The sequence below is a fragment of the Chlamydomonas reinhardtii genome, chromosome 12 (genome assembly GCF_000002595.2).
Source record: "Chlamydomonas reinhardtii strain CC-503 cw92 mt+ chromosome 12, whole genome shotgun sequence".
Lineage (NCBI taxonomy): Eukaryota > Viridiplantae > Chlorophyta > Chlorophyceae > Chlamydomonadales > Chlamydomonadaceae > Chlamydomonas > Chlamydomonas reinhardtii.
Window position 1 is genome coordinate 4804263 of NC_057015.1, and position 19370 is coordinate 4823632.

Here is a 19370-nt window from a genome sequence, read left to right on the forward strand (position 1 = left end):
TCATTGCTGAAGCCTTGGCAATCTGTAGAACACCAAGCTTTAGATGCTAGGAAACTCCCGCAAAACATTGGCAGATCATATAAACTGCACTGTATTGTCCTGCGAAGCTGAAGCAGTTTGCCCAGCTTCCTCTCACGGGGCGAGCAAGAGGTGGCCCAAACTAGAGCTTGGCACAGTCATTCTGTACATCGCAAGGCTTGTACCTGGAAAGCGTTAGCGCTGGAAGGTGTGTGGGAAGGTGATCGCCATGGAATGGCAGTCGAGCGGGCGCAAGGCAACGCGGTTCGGAGGACATTATGATCATGTGGGCAGTAGCTGGGGACTCCATCACATACTCGGCCAGCTCGGGCGTTTCGTTTTGGTAGTGCGCGCATGCCCAAGGACAATGTCCCTGCTAAACGCTGGTGGATCATGCGGTGCTGCAGATGACGCAAGAGGCGACTGCCCCTGTGGAGTCCGTGGAGCCTGTCCAGGCCCCGGCGTCCGCTGGCGCTGGGAAGAAAAAAAAGAAGAACGGCTCCGCGGGTGCCGCCGCAACGGCCGAGGCCCCGGGCGCCAAGGCGGTCATTGCGCCCGCTGAGGAGGCGGCCCCGAAGGCATCTGCCACCAACGGCGCTAAGGGCGAGGAGGAGGAGTCAGCGGCAGCAGAGCCCAGCAGCACAGGGGCGAAAGAGGGCGCTGGGCAGCCGGCAGCTGAGGAGGTGAATGCTGCCGCTGAGCCTGCCGCTGAGGAAAAGGCCGATGCGGCGGCAGCGGCTGAGCCGGCGGCAGTGGAGCCGGCAGCGGCCTCGGCAGCGGGCAGCTCTGCGCCGGAGGCCGAGCCGAAGGAGCAGCCCGCCACGGGGACGGCGCCAGCCGCCGAGGGAAAGAAGCAGGAGGAGGAGATTGCGGAGGAGCCTGCCGCGCCGGAGGCTAGCGCGGCGGCTGCCACGCCATCGAAGGAGGCGGCGGCTGTGGTGGAGAAGCCGGAGGCGCAGGCCCCTGCGTCCGCTGAGCCGGCGGCGAAGGGTCAGCAGGCGGAGAAGCCGGTGTCCTCGCCGGCGCCAGCCTCCGCGGATAAGGCCGTGAAGCCGGCTCCGCTGACCCCACTGGCGCCTCCCGTGATTGCAGACGCCTCCGCCAGCACCCCCACCGGCAGCGAGGCTGCGGACGTGACGCAGAGCGGCACGGTGCAGGTGCGCTTGTGCCTCCTGGTTGCTGTTGAGAAGGGGCGATGCTTGGCGCTCAGCTTGCGTGTGACCCAGGTCGTTGCCGCGTCCGCTGTGGCTACACCGGGGTATGCGGGGGTATGGGCTGGGTTTAAAGGGCCAGACAGCTGCACCCAGGTGTCCACTCCTCGCTGATGCCACCATTGCCTGTATTGCTTCCGGCGCCTCGCAGGAGCTCTCAAGGCGGCTGAGCTCCACCTCGATGTCCGGCACGCCGACCACGCCGGCACGGCCCACCTCCGGCGAGCGCGCCAACGCGCCCGGCAGTGCCTCGGCCGCGGGCGCCGCCGGCGCGGCGGCCAAGGCCGTGCCTCGCAGCGCCGAGGCGTCGCCGCTGTCCACACACGACACCAAGAACACCATCAACGTGTCGCAGGTGGGTCTGGTCGGGGCGGTCTGAATGTCAGATACCAGCAGCACCACGCATTTAGTCCATCCTCGTTAGCAGACTCTGGGCCTCGTTGTGGCGCTGCAATCGGCCTTGTGGACCGGGGCAGTCACTGCGACTTGTCACCTACCCACCATGGGCCTCTGGCCCGCCGCTCTTGTTGTCCCGTGCCGCTTGAGGATCACGCTAAGTAGCATGCCTTCAATCAGCTCGTCGCGTATTGGTTAGGAATGACTGCAACGAATTCACCATTCATTACTGAGTTGCTTCCTTGCGCTTGCTGTGTGCCACAGCTTCTCAAGCTAGGCGCCTTCAAGAAGCAGCCGCTGGCGGACTTTGTGCCGTACGCGGAGCTGCAGCTGCTGCGCGTGGAGGATGGTGAGTGGCCAGCCGTGCGGGGAGCGCCCAGAGCAGCTGCTGGGGGAGAAGCAAATGGCAGGGGCGTGGCCACCGAGGCTGTATGCGGGATTCTCGCATTTTCAAGCTAAAGGCCGCTTAAAACGAAGCCAGCCGTGCTACTAAAGCGTTTTAGCTGGCGACTCCGCATGCTACGCAGCCTCCATGCTGCTCTAAAACATCCTGCAATGGCTCTCTTGGCCAAAGAACCCGTCGCGCATACTTCTTTACGCCAGATCAGCACCTTACACGCCGTGTCGCGGCCCTGTGCCCAGCTGTGCCGAATCGCCATAAGCATCTCCCAACCCTATTTCCTCGTCCCCTGCCGAAGTTCTCAGTCACCGCGTTACATACCAAAATGCCTGATACGTACCCCTTTGCACCCCCACCAGCGCAGCCGCACGTCCAGCACCCACGCACACACCGAATTGCCGCTTTGCATGCTTCCCACTGGCGCAGCCGCACGTCCAGCTCCCATGCACACACCGCATTACCCCTCTGCATCCCTCCCATCGGCGCAGCCGCACGTCCAGCCCCCATGCATGCACCGCATCGCCCGGAATGTGACCCAGATACTGTATACACACTCGTGCACCATACTTCGCAAGTTATACACCGTCACTGACACCTCCCTTTCTCAGCAGTCTGTCCCCGCACTTTGCTCGAGGCCACACGCGCCCTTCCTGAGCCTTCATAATGCGCCCAGCGCGCCACCCCAAACCCCTCTCCTCACTAAGCATTGCTCGTGTGTGTGTGGCGCCGTGCAGGCATCGACGCCACACGCAAGGAGGACTATCTGGCGGACGGGGAGTTCAAGGAGGTGTTCGGAATGGACCGCGATGCTTTCAAGAAGCAGCCGGCATGGAGGCAAGCGCAAGCCAAGAAGAAGGCAAACCTGTTCTAACCGCGGGCAATGCGTCAATGCGGAGGCATGTGGTTCACGCTTCCCGCAACACCGGGCGCCCCGCTCTCGGCACCAGCTATGGCCCAAATTCGCGTACGCAACACGGCCCAATCGGCCAGGGGCCGGGCCTCAAGGACTCATAATAGAGAGCAGCAGGATACCTCCAATGTGCATTCAACTGATTCAGTTTGTGGGGGACCCTTCAGTAATGCCACGTTGCGGCTTGCGTAATCTTGTTTGCTACGCATGATGGATTGAACCAATTGTACCTGAAAGTCTCGAGCTTTGCCTAGGCTTGTCGAGGTAGCATCTCGTTTCCAAGTGGATAGTACTGGCAACCATAGGCCAGCCAATGCAGATTTATGAAGCGCACACTTCGGACACTGGCGCCCTTTAATTCTATCTCGAGGCGTTCGTTAATGCAGTTCGCCGTCTATCTGTGACCACAGGAAGGCACAAGCCAACAATGCCCGCGGCGCCACCACGCAACGGCAATGCGGCCATGCCGATCACCCCTGACCTGAACACTGCAGCGTGCTCAATCGCAGCCGCAGCAGTATCGAGCCCCAAGCGCAACCACCCGAGGGGCGGCAAACATATCTGCGCCAGTGCGCCCTCTGCCCCTCCTCCGGGTTAAGTTCAAGGTACCTCATTTTGTAGCCTCAGCTGCCTTCTCAAACCACGCCTCAGCAAATGACATGCGTTTTGATCACTGTTCGGGTCCCGACAGGGCGAGCACTGTGCCAAGCGTCTGTCCTCAGCAACAGAGCACACCCGCAGGCGCGATTCACCGCCTGTTCCACCGAGCAGCAGCCCGTCCTCCATTTCATTGGGACCCATCAACATGCTCCCTTCGATGCATTATGCTTGGGTCCGCGGCACACAGCCTCACCCTGGCGGCGGCGAGCCCTGCTTTTTCCCGTTCCTGCCCGCCGGCGCTGCGGCCGCCGTGATCACGCCGTCGCCGGATGCTGCCCCTGCAGCGCCTGCGGCTGCTGCAGCGCCCGCCGCCGCCGCAGCTGCCGCCGCCGCAGCAGCCCGGCCCATGCTGTCCTCCATTTCCTGCAGCAGCGCCTCATAGCAGAAAAAGTACTGCTCCAGCGTCTGCACCATGCCCTTGCGCTGTCGCCGGAGCGTGTGCACCACTGCGGGCCGGGGCGGAGCGTGTGCACCACAGGGTTCGCGAAGGCGAGGTAAGCGAGCAGCCAGCAACGGTCTTCTACTTATGCCACGCACAGGCCTAACATGAACGTGGCGCAGGTGATGTATTGCAAACAAAATGGCCCCAGCCCAATATGTAATGCCTGTGCCATCGGATCTGCTCCTCTCACACGCACCCGCTGGCAAGTCCACGGCCGTGGTCACGTCCTCCGCCGTCACGACCGTGCGCGCCTCCGCCATTGCCCACAGCCGCCGCAGGATGACGTCGATCGCCATCAGCGTCCCCGTCCGCCCGATGCCAGCACTGCACAAGTCAACACGCGGGTTACGTACGCTCAGGCAGGTCTGCACGTGCGTGTTAGGCGGTTCCGTACAAAAACAGGCCAGGAAACGGAACGGTGCTCATCCGCATCATGGCTAGGGCAGCGCACCTGCAGTGCACGACCGTCGTTTCCCGCTCTCTCCGCGTCTGGTACAGCAGTTTAATCAGCTTGCGGATGGGCTCTGTCGACTCCGGTACACCGAAGTCCGGCCAGCGGTGGTAGTGGTAGTGCGTAACCTCGTGCACCTCCTGGGTCTGCAGCATACAAGGCAGGAGGGGCGTCAAGCACCTGGACCGCAGCGCATACAGCCCGCTGCATTCTAGTGTGCCCAACCTGCCAATGTGTCGCCACTCCGCCTCCCGCTGCCCCACTCCCGCTGCCCCACTCCCTATTCCCCCCTGCTGGAACCGGGCTCACCGTGTACAACTTGAGCTGCAGCGTCCGCTTGGTGATGTCCGGGCTGACCTCCTGCACGTCCGTCGTTGTCACCCGGTACGAGCCAAACTTGGCCGTTTCCCCTGTACACATGCAGGCGACATGGCCCGCGCGTTTAGGGCCACTGTACCACTGGGACAACAAGGTTCGTATCCGGCGCCACTGCCATGGCGCACAGCGGCAGGCCTGTCAATTTCGGCATCCCCCACGCAGCATCCGCTGCAGCACAGGTGCAGGACCGGCCGTGCCATTAGCAGGTGCCCGGCTGCGCCGCTGGAGGCTGCTGCCGTCATATTAGCCGCGGGGTAGCAACAGCTCCCAGTGCATAGCGCCCGTCCCCGCGCTGTTCATGCACTGCCCGTCCGGACACACACATACGGCCGTTCCGCAGACTGCCGCTGAACATAATGCTTTGCTCTTTAATGGCAACACCAGCTATGTGCCAGTCAGGCCATGTGCGCGAAAAAACACGCGTGTCTTACCCTGGGGCATGCCCTGCCCCTTAGCACACGGGTCTCCCTGCCAAGCCCGTGTTGTCAAGAACTGCAGCCCTGCTACACACTACCCCGCAACCCTTGCCGCACAAGTTTTGCGACCACGCACCTGGTCGCTGGTTGAAGTAGTCAGCGCACTTGATGTGGTTGTTCTCCACAGTGCGGGTGAGCATTATCAGTATGGAACAGTTGTTTTCGAACACCATTTTCCAGAAATCATCCACCGTTGATGCGAGGGGCCCCTGGGCCGCGATGTAGCACCAACCACGCGACTCTTCGGGCGCACTCTGCAAGGGGTCGAGTCGGTGATGGCGTGCCCGTCGACTTCAGCAAGCGCTGTAAACCTCACCTGCACGAGGCTCGCGTTGATGTAGTCCTGCCCATCCTCTCCAGATATTTTAACGCGGTTGTAATCGAAAGGGAGCACATTCACATAGCGGTTCTTGCCGGCGTTGTTGGTGTGCTCCGCTGCCTCCACCGTTTCGAGGACATCACACTCTAAAAGACTGTTGTACTCTTGGCTGAGAAGCGACTGGTCATTCGCCAGCAGCTGCTCTGTCTTGGCCTTCAACACCTGGAAGGCAAGCTCGAATACCGAGGCCGCCTCCTGCTGCGTCTGGCCCCGGGCCTGCTGTCCATCCGCTTGCGCCTTATATGGCTCTCCCCTGCCGGTCTTTGGCGCAGAGCCGGTCCCAAGGCATCCCAGGTATCGGCCCAGCCGACTGAGCATTTCTGCGCCCCCAAGCCCTCTAACCTAGCTTCATGGCTTACTTAGCTCTATGCATGATGAACGAAAACAGTGAAAACCGAAACTCTGGGGAATGAGCGGCTTTCACGGACCCGGGCAAGTCGCGTTGTGTATGGTCGTGGTTAGCACGTGAAAAGATTATGCTTGGGTGTCTTGGTTGAAGGAGTCATGCGAACAACTTGCTGCACCACTGCGCAATGAGAGCCTCATCGAGGTACGAGTCTGGAGTGCGTCGGCTCGGAGCGTTGAGCCGGGCTATGCGAGTTTTGCCATCTAGCTTCTGAAGGTTCAGGCCCTTCAACTGGTGAAACGTCAGAAACGGGTGCCGGACCCCGTGCAGGACGAGGCAGTCAGGCCGGGTGCGCCTGCCGCATTTAGTGTGGGACAGCTGCTGTAGCTAGAGAGTAGGAAGTGATCCCCACTGGGTTTTGGCATGAGAAGAAGTGGTCCTCACTGGGATTTGGCGTCATACGTGTGGGGGCCGAGGCGTGTGTACCACAGCAGCTCTGGCGTGTGCGCAGGCCGCTGTGTACGCCATTATGTACAGGTTTCGCAACGCACGTCAATGTACGCGCTGGGTGTTGCACCGGTGCGTCTGCGGCACGGACCCTCGGGCTATCGTAGATTCTAGGTGCGCCTGCAATCTCATTGCGGGTATGGCGCAGCCGCGCACTGGCAGGCAGCAGCCCCTGACGGCCTCGCATCGGCCTGACCCCTGCCGACGTCACCTTGTACACTTACATGGAAGTCTACCGGCGTATCAGTAGCCGCACATACTCCTAGGGTAACAGGAACATTAAGGCTGCAGTCAGGCCGTGCCCTGCCTTACAATGCTCTACCTTGCCATGCCGTCTGCAGGTGCAGCGGTACCATCCCCCGCTGGTTTACGGCCGCCGGATGATGATGCCAACACTGCTTGCAACTGTTGCACATAGGAACGACGACGGCTTAAGTGCAGACATCACACCAGCCCGCCTACTCCTGCCTACTGCATGTCTGCATCCCTGATCATCACTCTACTGCCCCAGTCCACCTTCGCCACCTTGACCCTTTCCCTGCCCCACTGTCTCAGCCCACCTCGTCCTCGCCTGCAACCTTCTCATCAGCCACCTCGTTCACACCGCCACCACCACCTCCTCTCCCACGCCTTCCACCCTCACTTCCGCCCTTGCCCCGGCTTCTTCTTGCCGTACCACTCCGGGTCATCGTCGCCGCGCGCCCAGCTCACTAGGCCCTGCATCAGCCGCAGCGGCGCGGTGGGGATGCTCTCGATGGTGTCGAAAATCTCCTTGAGGTCGGAGTTGGGGTCTGCCAGCTGCCCGGACTTCGTGGGGATGCCGCGGATGGGCGCCAGCCGCCGCCGCACCGCCTCCATAGTGGCGTTGATGATGCGCTTCTCGCCCAGACGCAGCTTCACGGCCAGCCGCTCCTGTTGGTTTGTGATGCGGGTGGGTGGGAGGGTTGGTGGGTGGGTGGGTGGGTGGGTGGGTGGGTGGGTGGGTGGGTGGGTGGGTGGGTGGGTGGGTGGGTGGGTGGGTGGGTGGGTGGGTGGGTGGGTGGGTGGGTGGGTGGGTGTGGGTGGGGTGGGTGTGGGTGGGGTGGGTGTGGGTGGGGTGGGTGGGGTGGTGGGTGGGTGGGTGGGTTATGTGCCCGAGCCCAATGTGTAGGGGGGGAGGGGTTTGTGTGGGAGGAGGGAGAGGAAGTTGGGGGCGGCTTGCAGAGGTGGGAGGTGAGGTGAGACCGTGAGAGGTGGATGCGGCAGGGGTTGTGGAGAGCGCCATGGACAGGGCACGACCGACACACAGTAAGCGCTCGTGGGTCAGGGTGCCGTCGGGCCACTGCCTCAGCCCAAATCCGCGGCTGCGGCGCACCTTGGGCGACAGGTCTGACTGCTGCGCGATCTTGACGTCCTCCTCATACGACTTGGTGTACGAGGCCAGGCGCTCGCGGCAGTCGCCCATGAGAATCTGCAGGATCTCGTACTCGTTCCTGTACGGCATGCCGGCGAGTTCCGCGTGTGTGGCAGGGCACCGGTGCGCAGCAAAGCGGAATGTGGCAAACACCGGATGGTGTGGTTGCAGGTGGATGGATGTGGATCAACGTGTGCCTATCCCGGTAGGTGGTCTGTTCGTTGCGAGGCACGCCAAGCCCAGCATGCACTTCACGGGACACATGCGCTCAGCACATGTGCCCCCGGTGCGGCGTTCCAGGTCGGCCACGCGCTGGCGCTGTGCAGGACTCACATCTGGCTCAGCTCCACGTCGGCCTCAAAAGTGCACTGAGGGGAACAGGAAAACATGGGTGGACATGAGCACAGCAGAAGGGCAACATTCCGAGCCCCAAAGGGGTTGGCGCATGCAAGCGTGGTCTCCTATGCCGCTTGCACGGCGCGTCTTCCCCTTCTGGGCCTCCGCCGGTTTGGCCCCACCCCATCCCTGCCGCAAACGCAGCAACGCCGACTCCCTGTCACGCACTTTCCCGCCATTACCAATAACATAAGGAGCCCTGCCGTCTGGCTGCACGTGTCAGCTACCCTGCACCTCGGCTTCAGACTCAAGCTGACGCCAGGCCTGTCATCACAATCCGCAGCCCCGGCCGATTCTCTCCTCCCATCCCTGCACCCTCCCCCGACCCCCTGCACCCCCTGGCTGTCAGTCCACTTGGGATTGGAACAACCCACCCCCTCCCTGCACCCCCAGCCGCGCCAGCCTCCCCCAGCCGCCCCCACCTTGGCCAGCAGCGCGGGGTCAGCCACGCGCGACAGGCGCAGGTAGGCCAGCAGCTGGATGGGCATGCGGTCGGCGTACACCGGGAACTCCTCCGCGGCGCTGTAGCCCATGGACTCCAGCACCTGAGGGGAGGCAGGGCAAGTGGGTGCGGGGGAAGGAGCGGGTGCGCACAGAGGCGCCGGTGGGCAATGGTGCGCGGTGTCGCGGGCCCCTAGAGCCAGTGCGGCTTTCACCTTGTGCCTGAAGCAGCGCGCAAGGCCATGCAACCCCAACGGCACGCTACATAGCAGCCGAGGCCCTGGTCCCGCACCCTGGCCCTGTTCCCCCCCTCCCGGGGCCCCACCTGGCTCTTCATCATGTAGTAGCGGTCTGCCGGCACCAGACCCGCGGGCCAGCTCAGGAAGTCCGAGCTGTTGTTGTCCTGTGTGGGTCGCGGAGAAGATTGAAAGTTCAGTGCAAACGCGCCTGTGGCCCGACACGTCCAACCATGCGCACGCCAGGCAAAGCCTTCGCTCGCGCCCGCGCGGCCTAGGCCCCGCGTCTGAGCGCCGCGCCGCGCATGTCCACGCATGGGCGAGCAGGGGACCGCTGCCACCGACCGGTCCGCTGTCCCAGCCCCCCCCCGGCACCTGCAGCGTGCCGGTGGCCAGAAGCAGCTCGCCGTTGGGGCGGCCGTCGTTTAGGAGCATCTCCGAGCCGGCCCTGGACACACACATCACGTACATACACACACACATACAGCCACACACACACACACACACAGGTAGGTATCGGTAAGTAACTCCGGCGTCGTCTGGGCGGGCTTTCGTTTCGTTTTTTAACACACACACACAACACACACAGCCACAGTCACAAGATCAGGAGCGGTGAAGAGACATCATGCGGCATTCGTGCGGCACTTGCACGTTGCCAGGCCACAGCCAACAGCGCACCCAAGCGCGAACCTGCAAGCCCCTTCAGGCTCCATGCGCGTCCTTCGCGACCCCCTCCTTGCTTGTGGTCAGGTCCACGTCTCCTACCCCTCCATGCCCACTGCCGTACACCCCACATACCTGCCGCCACCCTACCGCACCCCGCCACCACACACTTTGGCCCCGTAACCCCCCCCCCGCAATCCCCCGCCGCCCCGGCCCGCACCTGTAGGGCCGTACCGCAGTGACGACCACTGCGTTGAGCTCGGGGTCAAAGTCCAGGTCGCAGCCGTTGCCGTTGCCGGTGCGCGCCATGGCGCCAGACACCAGCGGCAGCAGCGCGAAGCAGTTGGCGGCGGGCAGGAAGGCGGCGGTGGCCACGATCACACTGAAGGCGGAGCAGAACGCCGCCTCGTTGTACACAGCTGCGAGCAGGCGCAGGAGCAGGGGCAGGGGCAGGAGCAGGAGCAGGAGCAGGGGCATGGGACAGCAGCGTTGTGGGGGCGTTTGGCAATGGGAGTAGTCTACTGGAGGTGGACGCATGCGCGCCATGCCAGCGTCCGCGCACGTGCCGCCATTAAGCAATCTGGCTGGCACATGCACGGCAGCGCGCGCACGCCAAACGCCTCCTTCCTCCCGCACCCTGCCCCGCTCGCCCCGCCCCCCTGTCCCCCATCCCACACCACGACCCCTTTCCTTGCTCCCGCCGCCCGCCTACCCGCGGGGAAGCGCGCGGGGTCTGCGGCCAGCTTGGGCGCCAGCGCCGCCCACGTGTCTGCCAGCGCCTTCTTGCGGCTGCGCGCCTCCGGCAGCACCGGGCTGCCCGCCATGAGCTCCTCCAGCTCCGCGTCCGACCACAGCAGCGGGCTCAAGGTGCTCTCCTACGTGCAAATGGCAGTGCTGGGCCTCGGCCTTGCCTTTCACTTTGTTTGCGGCGTTCAGCCTTGCTGCTCTCCGCACTACGGCCCCACAGCCCTAGGCCACTCGACTACCACGACCGCCGCCGCCCTGCTGCCGGACCAACACCACCGTGCGCCCCGCGCCTGATGGCCGACCTCCCACAACTTCAGCCTTTTCGCCTCAAGCGCTGTCACAGCCTCCGTTTCCCAAAACGGCCCTGCTTCCGCGGCTCCTACCCTCCCCTGCGCGCTAACACGCACGCACGCACACTCGCACACGCACCCACGCACACACGCACCGGCAGTGTCGCCAGTAGCCCGGCGTAGTTTGATCCGGCGCCGGCGGCCCGCTCCGCCAGCAGCCACAGCGTCAGCGCCGTCAGCTCGGACGCCTCCGCCGCCAGTGGGCCCACCACCGGGTGCGACTCGGCGTCCACACGTGTCACGGCCAGATTCTCAGGGATGACCATCACCGTCTGGTCGTGTGTGTGGAGAGGGAAGCAGGGGCGGGGGCGGGGTCGGGGGCAGCGTGAGGCTGGGATTGTTGAAGGGAAGGGGAGATGCGGTGTGAGCCGCGAAACCGCGCAGGGGAGATGGTCTGGGGAGATGGGCAGGGAGTGCGGCGTGTGGCCGATTCTGAGGTGTGGCAGGCAGTTCCAGTGAGTGCGCGGGCGGCACCGCATGCACGCTGGCTCATAGATCCTGAAGTGGGTCTAGTAGTGAATGCTAGGATGGCCCTTCGTAGGCTCACACACGGTGCCCGGGAGCCGCTGGGTTGCCTGCAGCCCCCGAGATCTATTCGGGCCTGAAGTCAGCATTTGTGTCACGGCAGAGGGTTCACGGCCGTGCACCCCCGATGCAGGGGGTTTTACCGCAGGAGAACAGGAGCCCCATGGCGGTGCCGAAACCGTGTAAATGTTGCTTTGGCCAACGGTTTACTGCCCCGCCCAGCTATGCGCGGCCGGGCTAGGCTGACGCAGAGCCCCGCACAGGCCGGGGCCAGGGTGTTGCTGCGGAACCCGGTGTGCCTCCGTCGGAGGGTTCAGCCCAGGACAGTGCGGGCTCGCGCCCAGACTTGGCCGACCCGTTTCATTCGCTGCTAAGGCGGTTTGCATAATCTCCCCAAAACGACGCACCTCCTTGTCGCGCACGTCGCGCGCAGCGACAATTGCTACCCGCTCTCCGACGTCGCCCGTCATGCGCTGCACACCGCAGGCATCGGCCTTGAGCCCTGGCAGCTCCTTCAGGCCTTTAAAGCGGTCCGCGAGCGCGAGCGCCTGAGCCATCGACAGACCCGCATCCTTTGTCGCAGCTGCAGCAGCCCGTGCGATGATTCGCGCCGATGGCGTTGTAAGCCTTGGCTGGACATATCGCAAAGACCTAGCAGGCCCGCGTGCGCCGATGCAAGGCCTCGCTTGCCGAGTCCCCAAAGTCCTCTGCATTTTCTCCAAACGTTGCATACAAGGTACTTTTATAGTATATACTACACGCTAATGAGCTGGCAATATCAATTGGGGACTAGTCTGCTGCAACACTAAATCAGTCCGAGCCAATGCACGCTCTGAAAGACTCTTTAATCAATTTTTAAATTATGGAAGGTCTGAAGATTACTATTAAAGGCTGGCAAGACGGGGAGCGGTTCGCGCGAAGTCTGCAACCTGACGAGCCCACGGATCGATGGACCTTGCATGCAGCTGAGGAGTTGACACTGGAATTTGATGAGGGAAAGACGGTTACTATACAGCAGGAGGTGCGTAGGGTTGCGGCGGCTGTTCAGGTACCCAGTCGGCGGCGGGCAGGGCGACCATAGACGGGGCACGCGTGCCCGTCTGTCTCGCACCCCTGCACCGCCGAATGGCGCGGAAGGTATCATAGTCGCGCACAACCCTAGATTTACCTCGGCTGCGTGCATGTGTCCGGCCAGGAAAGCAGCTACTGCCATCAGGGATGGTGCGGCGGCGAAAGGCCGCTTTGCCAGGGTCGATGTGCTGCGTGCGGCTGCGAGGCCGCGCTGCGCATTGCTGGCTTCCGCATACGGGAGGCCAAGACTGGAGTTATTGAAGCAGACTTCCGGGTCCGAGCAGGAGAATGCCATGTCTGCAGCGGTGCCACGGTCCATGCGACGTCACTTACCCTCACGGGACTCCCGTTCGTCGGGCCCCCGTTCCCCCGCCTTCACCTCGAACCGCAGCCCAAAAAGATCAATGCGACGCGCATAGGCGTGGGGGCGGTGTGCTGGGAGGGCGAGCTCTTCCTCGCCACCTACCTAGGTGAGTGGTCGGCGGGAGGTAGATCTGACCTGCGCACGGGCCAGTGGAGTCCGCGATGGGGATGAACATGGGTTATGACCTCCCGCCTGCCCACGCTCCCGCCTCCGATGACGCAGCCTCACTGCCTGCGTACCGATACATCGGCGCTCGGGTGGTGGAGCTGGGCGCGGGACCGGGGCTGGTCGGCATCATGTTGGCCAAGATGGGAGCCAAGGTGGGCGCGGGGTGGAGCGTGTGGGCGGTGAGAATGAAACCCACAAGGTTGGAGCGCGACGCGGATACAGGATCGGGAGAAGAATGGTGGTTATGGCGATTCTGCACGCTAGAGGAACATGGTTGGTGGCGCACGTACATGGAAGCGCATAATGGCAGCGCCAGCCTTCCTCGTGTGAGCCAAGGCTGCCATGCCTGCCATGGCTGTTGCTGCAGGTGCACGTGACGGACATCGCCAAGGTGCTTCCCATCGTGGAGGGCAACCTCACATGTGAGGGGCGGGCGGTGTCGGCCGTGCGGTGGGGGGCGCGGCGCAGTGGGGCGAGGCGGGGCAGAGGTCGGTGTGCTGCTGCGCACACACCTACCTGCTGGGGATCTGATGCTGGGTTACTGACACTGGTAATGCTGAAGAACGGAGCAGTCTCGTGCGTGCTTTATTATGCAACACATCTGATGTTACAGCCCTACAAACACTTTATGTGGCCCCGCGGTGGCTGCAGCCAACGGCGTGTCGCTGGCGCAGCGGCGCGGCGCGGCGGAGGGCTATGCCGTGGCCGAGGAGCTGGAGTGGGGGGCGCCGGGCTACGAGGCCGCTGTGGCGCGGCTGGCTAGCGACCCGGTGGACTGGGTGGTGGCGGCGGACTGCTGCTACATCGACCAGGTGGGTGGGAGGCCTGCGGGTGGGGTGGGGCGGTGGAGTGGGGCGGTGCACCGGTAGTAATCTCAGAAGCAGCAACTCCAATCCACTTGGGCGGACATGAATGCTGCGTGGCGCGGGCCTGGGTTTTGGGGGTCACTGCGTGTGTCGCCGTCGCGGCCCCTTTGAGGACACACCCGCTTTGCATTGCTGCATGACGGCCCTGCGGCCCCGCCCTGTGTGGGCCTGTCGCTTTCGGCGCCCCTTGGCGACTGACCAGTGGCTGCATGCGCTCGCCTGCCCGGCAGGAGGGCACCAGCCCCAGCACGCCGCACTTCGTCAACACCTGCGCGCTGCTGTGCGGGCCAACGACAAGATGCCTGGTGTGCTTCGAGGTGCGTCCTCGGCCGGCATTCTATGAATGACACTCCTTGTGAGACTTCACCTTTGCTTCTTCGCTTGACTCTTGCAGCTCCGCTCGTCAGAGGTACAACGGGTGTTTGTGGAGGAGTCCAAAAAGGCGTTCGCAAAGGTGCGCCGCTTTCCTCGCTCGGGTTGACGGCGCCAGCACAGTCGCCCCTTCCCCCCAAAGCCGCTTGCCTCCGGGCTACGACTGGCCAGTGCTGCAGCCCTCCTGTCCTCACATTTACCCCAACACACCCCTCGATGCCCGGCTTATATCGTCTCCATGTGTGCCTCTCTGGTGCCGCTGTGTGCACGTGTGCGCGCGGCCGCCTCCTGCCGCAGGTGGAGCGGCTGCCGCCCCACAGCCTGCCCAAGCCCTGCCAGGTGGAGCACATTCTGCTGTACGAGCTCAGCGGCGTGCTGGCGGGCCGGCCGCGGCCGCCGCCGGTGTGAGCGGCGGGTTGCAGGGGGGGGCATGGGGTTGCTCGGCTGTGGCATGGCAGGGGCGGGACCGCATGATAGCTGGCTGCTGCAGGGGTGGACCTGCATCGGGGGCGCACAGACGCGTGGGCGGCAATGCAGGAAGACGGTTGACAGACTGGCTTAACGACTGGTTTAGGGCATGCAGATGCAGGTTCAGGCTGTTGTCACCGGTGGGGCAGCCGGGCAGGATATGTGTGGTAGGAGGCTCTTGGCGCCTGCGTGCCCCATGACGTGTTTGGTCGAGGCGCTTGATACGTGATGTGTGGACATAGTGGCGCTCACAAGGCCGTGTGTGCAGTTCAGGAGGAGGTGTGAGGAGAGTGTGGGCGGAACGCCCCAAGTTCCAGACGGGATGAGAGGCACGGCGGTGGCGCCGTCAGCCCACCAACACGGCCAGTGCCACCAACACGGCCAGTTGTCATTGCCAATGCAATCCCTGTTCGAGACAGCGCTGGGCCCTAACTTAATAGCGTTCCTGGCAAAATTGCATAAGCCGTCTCCCGCCTCAGATCTGTTGGACAACTCCAACGCCCTTTCAGTCTCCTTAGAAACTCATGTTATCGGGTGTGGAACCTCGTCCTCGTGTGCAAGGCACCGCTCCTGCCGCACACCGGTTCACGTGTGCTTTCAAAAGGCAGAACCCCAGCTACCCCCAGCACCCCCAGCTACCCCAGGCAGCTTAGAACTCCAAAGCTGCCCCATCCATCAAGCCTCAACACCATCTCGCCTCACATACGGTACCCGTTACTACTAAGTGAATGACAATAGCGTAATCTGGCCACGTCCTTAACCATATCCGAATTCCAGCCCCGACGTCCCGAAGTGCGGCACACTGGGAGTGGGAGGCATAAGCACTCATAAATGCAGCCCTTGTTAACTGAAGAGGACTGGTGACTGGTGACACGCACAATCAGTTGCAGTACATCAAAGTCTAGCCCCCAGCACCTGCAGCTACCTCATAAGCTACTCAACTGTTGGTTTGTCTGCAACTCTCCGGTCTACGCCGCCTATGCTGCGTCCACCGCAGGAGAGGTACCACCACCCGCAAGCCCTCCTGCGTCCCCCGCGTCAACCTCCGCGCCGCCACTCGCCGCCTGTTCCTCCTCCTCCCCACTCCGCCCCACCGCCTGCTCCGGCTGCACCTCCACGCCGCTGCCCTTGCCCCTGCCCTGCTCGCTGCCTTGGCCCTCCTGCATGCCGAAGTGCCTCCTCAGGAACGCCGTCATGCGCTCCGACGCCGCCTTCAGGTGCTCGCCCCCGTAGGCGCTGAAATGGTCACACGGCAGCTCCAAATACTCGGCGCCGCCGCCAGGCGCCGCCGCCGCCGCCGCGCGCACGGCGGCGGCGGGGCACAGCGAGTCCTGGGCCGCGGACACGAACAGCAGCGGCACACCAGCCAGTCGCTCCAGTGACGTAATGGGGCGGTAGGAGGACGTCTCCAGCGCCACGCGCGCCAGCACCAGCGGCCGCCAGCCACCCTGGAAGAGGGGAGGGCGCGGGGGGTTACATTCATGATTATTTAAGAGGTGAAGGCGTAGCCAGGAACAGTATCATAGCAGACGCGTTGTTAAAGATGTTCGTGAAGTCCAGGGGGGAGGGCGTGTGCGTGCATGTGTGCAAAGGCTACAGGGTGACGTGAGCGTGACCGCGTGGGCTACGTGAGCTTGTGGACTCGCCTACTGCACTGGGTGCCCCAGCCCACCCAGCGGGGGCGAAGGCACCAGCTTGTGCAGCATGCAGATGTCTCTGCCGGTGCAGGCAGCGCGACCCCACACGGCACACATCCGCACAGCCCCCACCTGATACTCCTTGGGGTGCTTTGAGAAGTAGGCTGCGATCTCCGCGGGCTGCAGCTGCATCAGCGCCAGCTCGCCCGGCGCCCCCAGCAGCTTCACGTACGCCGGCGTCAGCAGCGGCGCCGCCGCCGCACGCAGCCACGACACCGCTTCCGCCGCCGCCGGCCGCAGCGCCGCCAGCAGCCGCTCAACCGCCGCCGCCGGCGAATCCGAGGCAGCCGCCTTGGCCTTGGTGACGGGGGCGGTGGATGCGGTGGCGGGCGGGGCGAGGGCGGCCTCAAGGCGGTCCAGCCCAGTCGCGGCGGCGGCACGCAGCTTGTCGTGTGCGGCGGCCGCCAGCAGGCGCAGCACGGCGGGCAGGCCGCGTGTGCGCAGGTTGGCCTTGGCGTTCTCCATGCCGTCCAGGTGCGGGACCTGCGGCACAAGGGTGTGAGCGGGGTTGTCGATATGATAAGCATGCGAGCCAAGGAATGAGGAGCCACCCGGAAGACATGGGGGTCTGCAAGGGCCCAGGGGATAGCTGGAATAGAGAGGCAAGTCCGCGCCGACCACTCCTCTCACACCAGCGAAGGGGGCGTGGAAAGCGAGCACTGCCAGCAACCGAGCGCAGATGGTGGAAGGCGAGCTCCCGTCCACAATCAAGGCACCAGAGAGGGCTGCGGGTCATGCTGTACAGTTCCCAGGCGAGTGCAAGTGCGGACCCGCACATGCAACCGCTCGGCCACGCAGACTCAACAAACGCACATTCAAGTGCGAGCCGCTCTACCTCCCAGCCTGCAACCGCCCTACCTCCCAGGCTGCACCCACTACCCGCCACCCGCCACGCACCATGGACACGATGCTGCGCACGTGGCCCGGCGGCAGATCGGCCGCCGTCACCAGCACGTGTCCGCCCGCAAACGAGGTGCCCCTGCTCGTGTTGCGGAGTACCGGCATGTGAGCGGTGGCACATTCTTGGCAAGGCATTTGGCAAGGGGTGCCGCATGGTAGGTGTGCGCGACTGGGAGTTGCTTGTGCAGGTGTCGCTCATACACACGACACACACGACCTGTGCTTCCGGCGCTTCCTTTCTGCGTTAGGCGCGAACCTGCACCCGGTAGCCGCAGGCCACTCACCAAAGGGACACCTGCAATCACCCACCAGGCAGCGTAGCAGCAGCAGCAGCACACGGTGTAAGCACACGTTGTAAGCACACGGTGACTGTGCCAGCCCAGCACCGCAAACAAAGGAGCACCCCATCAGCTGGCCCATACACTAACCCACCCACACCGTTTTCCTCCCTCTGTGCCCTTCAGGACTGCCACCCTAGTGCTCTGACTCATCCACGCCGTTTTGCTTTCAGACACACCTCAGATCCACTCACCCGGTCTGTGTCATACTGGGATCCCAGGCCACCGCCCTGCAACAAAGGGCCAACAACACACGCACCGTGTGTTCAGCAGCGCGCCGGCGTGTGACGGGCCGTAACGGGGGCAAGCGACACCCACACAAGACAACATGCAGCCCACAGCCCACCACTACCAGGGCACACGCGTGGGGCCCTCACCTTGACAAAGGCCAGCGCCGCCCGCCAGTCCTCCACGTGGCGCCGCGGCGACACCCAGTGCCGCGGCTCGCCGTCGCTGCCGCCGAACGTGCGGTAGTCAAACACCAGCACAGCCATGCCTGTGTTTGTGTGTGTTTGTGTTTGTGTGTGCGTGTGCATGTGTGTGCACAGGGAGGCTTATGCCTCATGCAGTCCTGCGCAGGCGAAGGCACGCCTTACGCGTGCCGCCCACCACGGCACGAAACCAGCAGCCCAGCGCCTATCCGCCGCCTGCGCCATGCCACGCACGGCTCCCTCCACCCTGCCACCAGGGCCTGCGCCCCCAGCACGCACCCGCCCGTGCGAAGGGGTCGGCGTAGCGGTGCAGGCCCAGGTCCTTCTGTGCGCCCAGCCCGTGCGCCATGACGACCACAGGGTGCGGCGCTGCGGAGGGCGCAAGCGGGGCAGAGCAGCCCGTGGCCGACATGCAGGTGTGTATGACAGCACAAGGGGGGGGGGGAGCATGCGTGTCATGAAAAGAATAAGGGACAAGCTCTGACACGGCGTGTGTGTGCGCGGCATGGCCAAGCGCACAAAGCCGCAAGGCGGCGCAGCAGGCCCAGCCGGCCGCGCGCGGCGCTCAACAGAAGGCGGCGGCGCGCTCCCCGACCCACAATGTGGCATTGTGCTTGCGCAGCGCAGCCCTGTAGCCCGCCTCCATCACCTGTCAAGGCCCTGCTCCCGATCCCGCCTATTTGTTGCCAGCTTCACACCATCAGCCCCCGCCCAACCCGCCTGGACCAGTTCACAGGCGGCCCTGTCCCTTGATCTCGCCGCCTCTCTCCCTGCCCCTACTCACCCTGGCCCTGTGCGGGCGTGTAGAGCCACGCCTCACATGCCGTGCCGCTGCTGTTGAAGTGCAGCGTGGTGCGGGAGTACGGCAGGCCGGAGCCCGCCCCGGGGGAGAGCGGCCGGGCGTCGGGGGTGAGGGAGGTGTTGCGCACCAGCGGCGTGTGGACCAGCTCCTTCTCGTACGGCAGAGTGGCCAGAATGGCCGCCACCGCCGCCAGCACCGCCACCAAGAAACCCGCCGCCATGGCTGGAGTAGGGGTTCCTGGGGCGCCGAGGTGACGGGCCTAGTCCCTGCGCATGAAGAGACGGGGTCTCAAGGTGGTGCGAGCGGTTGGCGGTCGGCTGTGGGAAGCGGGACCCGGCGAGGTCGAGCGTTGGAAGCCCGCTGCGGGACCAATTACTTCCCAAACCTGCTTAAGCTCAGTGACCAGCACCGCACCCACCGCTATTAGGCCGAGAGCTGCAGAAGGCGCCTTGCCAGACCAGTCAGCTAAGCTCGCACTCGCTCGCACTTCGGACGGGTGGTATGTCGATAGATGCCGTTCCCGTGCTGGTAATGGGCGATATAGACTGAGGTCGAGTGATGCATGCAC

At 63.9% G+C, this 19370-nt stretch overlaps 5 protein-coding genes across 5 annotated transcripts; 2 read left to right on the forward strand and 3 right to left on the reverse strand.

Moving 5' to 3' along the window:
- The first annotated feature begins 2 nt into the window (after nucleotides 1–2).
- On the forward strand, nucleotides 3–3764 carry CHLRE_12g524400v5 (uncharacterized protein). The gene is made up of 5 exons (XM_043068431.1): nucleotides 3–226; nucleotides 426–1175; nucleotides 1381–1584; nucleotides 1890–1974; nucleotides 2760–3764. Exons 2-5 carry the CDS (start codon nucleotides 426–428, stop codon nucleotides 2894–2896), a joined length of 1176 nt encoding a protein of 391 aa, XP_042918526.1. The 5' UTR covers nucleotides 3–226; the 3' UTR covers nucleotides 2897–3764.
- A 2-nt stretch (nucleotides 3765–3766) lies between these two features.
- On the reverse strand, nucleotides 3767–6272 carry CHLRE_12g524450v5 (uncharacterized protein). The gene is made up of 6 exons (XM_043068432.1): nucleotides 5659–6272; nucleotides 5419–5596; nucleotides 4798–4898; nucleotides 4489–4634; nucleotides 4234–4361; nucleotides 3767–4041 (listed from the first exon to the last, which is right to left on the reverse strand). The coding sequence occupies exons 1-6, from the start codon at nucleotides 6037–6039 to the stop codon at nucleotides 3785–3787; spliced, it is 1191 nt and encodes a 396-aa protein (XP_042918527.1). The 5' UTR covers nucleotides 6040–6272; the 3' UTR covers nucleotides 3767–3784.
- A 510-nt stretch (nucleotides 6273–6782) lies between these two features.
- CHLRE_12g524500v5 (uncharacterized protein) lies at nucleotides 6783–12062 on the reverse strand. Its single transcript, XM_043068433.1, has 10 exons — nucleotides 11733–12062; nucleotides 10896–11072; nucleotides 10416–10578; nucleotides 9924–10122; nucleotides 9416–9488; nucleotides 9130–9207; nucleotides 8786–8908; nucleotides 8301–8335; nucleotides 7929–8046; nucleotides 6783–7486 (listed from the first exon to the last, which is right to left on the reverse strand). Exons 1-10 carry the CDS (start codon nucleotides 11880–11882, stop codon nucleotides 7214–7216), a joined length of 1389 nt encoding a protein of 462 aa, XP_042918528.1. The 5' UTR covers nucleotides 11883–12062; the 3' UTR covers nucleotides 6783–7213.
- A 100-nt stretch (nucleotides 12063–12162) lies between these two features.
- CHLRE_12g524550v5 (uncharacterized protein) lies at nucleotides 12163–14604 on the forward strand. Its single transcript, XM_001696962.3, has 8 exons — nucleotides 12163–12346; nucleotides 12788–12866; nucleotides 12983–13080; nucleotides 13296–13350; nucleotides 13580–13740; nucleotides 14025–14111; nucleotides 14189–14248; nucleotides 14464–14604. The coding sequence occupies exons 1-8, from the start codon at nucleotides 12188–12190 to the stop codon at nucleotides 14572–14574; spliced, it is 810 nt and encodes a 269-aa protein (XP_001697014.2). The 5' UTR covers nucleotides 12163–12187; the 3' UTR covers nucleotides 14575–14604.
- Nucleotides 14605–14606: 2 nt separating this feature from the next.
- Nucleotides 14607–19302, reverse strand: CHLRE_12g524600v5 (uncharacterized protein). Its single transcript, XM_043068434.1, has 9 exons — nucleotides 19221–19302; nucleotides 18785–19068; nucleotides 18280–18369; nucleotides 17947–18065; nucleotides 17764–17799; nucleotides 17516–17526; nucleotides 17229–17310; nucleotides 16404–16814; nucleotides 14607–16082 (listed from the first exon to the last, which is right to left on the reverse strand). The coding sequence occupies exons 2-9, from the start codon at nucleotides 19020–19022 to the stop codon at nucleotides 15612–15614; spliced, it is 1458 nt and encodes a 485-aa protein (XP_042918529.1). The 5' UTR covers nucleotides 19023–19068; nucleotides 19221–19302; the 3' UTR covers nucleotides 14607–15611.
- Between the last annotated feature and the right edge of the window lie 68 nt (nucleotides 19303–19370).

Excerpts from the sequence above, each read along its gene's own strand:
- CHLRE_12g524400v5 (XM_043068431.1), top strand. The coding sequence starts at position 426 with ATGACGCAAGAGGCGACTGCCCCTGTGGAGTCCGTGGAGCCTGTCCAG. Across the intron at positions 1,176-1,380 it reads CGCAGAGCGGCACGGTGCAG|GAGCTCTCAAGGCGGCTGAG; the intron begins GTGCGCTTGTGC and ends GGCGCCTCGCAG. Across the intron at positions 1,585-1,889 it reads ACACCATCAACGTGTCGCAG|CTTCTCAAGCTAGGCGCCTT; the intron begins GTGGGTCTGGTC and ends TGTGTGCCACAG.
- CHLRE_12g524450v5 (XM_043068432.1), bottom strand. The coding sequence starts at position 6,039 with ATGCTCAGTCGGCTGGGCCGATACCTGGGATGCCTTGGGACCGGCTCT. Across the intron at positions 4,899-5,418 it reads CTACTTCAACCAGCGACCAG|GGGAAACGGCCAAGTTTGGC; the intron begins GTGCGTGGTCGC and ends GCATGTGTACAG. Across the intron at positions 4,362-4,488 it reads ACGACGGTCGTGCACTGCAG|TGCTGGCATCGGGCGGACGG; the intron begins GTGCGCTGCCCT and ends TGACTTGTGCAG.
- CHLRE_12g524500v5 (XM_043068433.1), bottom strand. The coding sequence starts at position 11,882 with ATGGCTCAGGCGCTCGCGCTCGCGGACCGCTTTAAAGGCCTGAAGGAG. Across the intron at positions 10,579-10,895 it reads GGCTACTGGCGACACTGCCG|GAGAGCACCTTGAGCCCGCT; the intron begins GTGCGTGTGTGC and ends ATTTGCACGTAG. Across the intron at positions 9,208-9,415 it reads TGGCCACCGGCACGCTGCAG|GACAACAACAGCTCGGACTT; the intron begins GTGCCGGGGGGG and ends CGACCCACACAG.
- CHLRE_12g524550v5 (XM_001696962.3), top strand. The coding sequence starts at position 12,188 with ATGGAAGGTCTGAAGATTACTATTAAAGGCTGGCAAGACGGGGAGCGG. Across the intron at positions 13,081-13,295 it reads TGGCCAAGATGGGAGCCAAG|GTGCACGTGACGGACATCGC; the intron begins GTGGGCGCGGGG and ends CTGTTGCTGCAG. Across the intron at positions 14,249-14,463 it reads CCAAAAAGGCGTTCGCAAAG|GTGGAGCGGCTGCCGCCCCA; the intron begins GTGCGCCGCTTT and ends CTCCTGCCGCAG.
- CHLRE_12g524600v5 (XM_043068434.1), bottom strand. The coding sequence starts at position 19,022 with ATGGCGGCGGGTTTCTTGGTGGCGGTGCTGGCGGCGGTGGCGGCCATT. Across the intron at positions 17,800-17,946 it reads CGGCGCTGGCCTTTGTCAAG|GGCGGTGGCCTGGGATCCCA; the intron begins GTGAGGGCCCCA and ends CCTTTGTTGCAG. Across the intron at positions 16,083-16,403 it reads AGCACCCCAAGGAGTATCAG|GGTGGCTGGCGGCCGCTGGT; the intron begins GTGGGGGCTGTG and ends CCCCTCTTCCAG.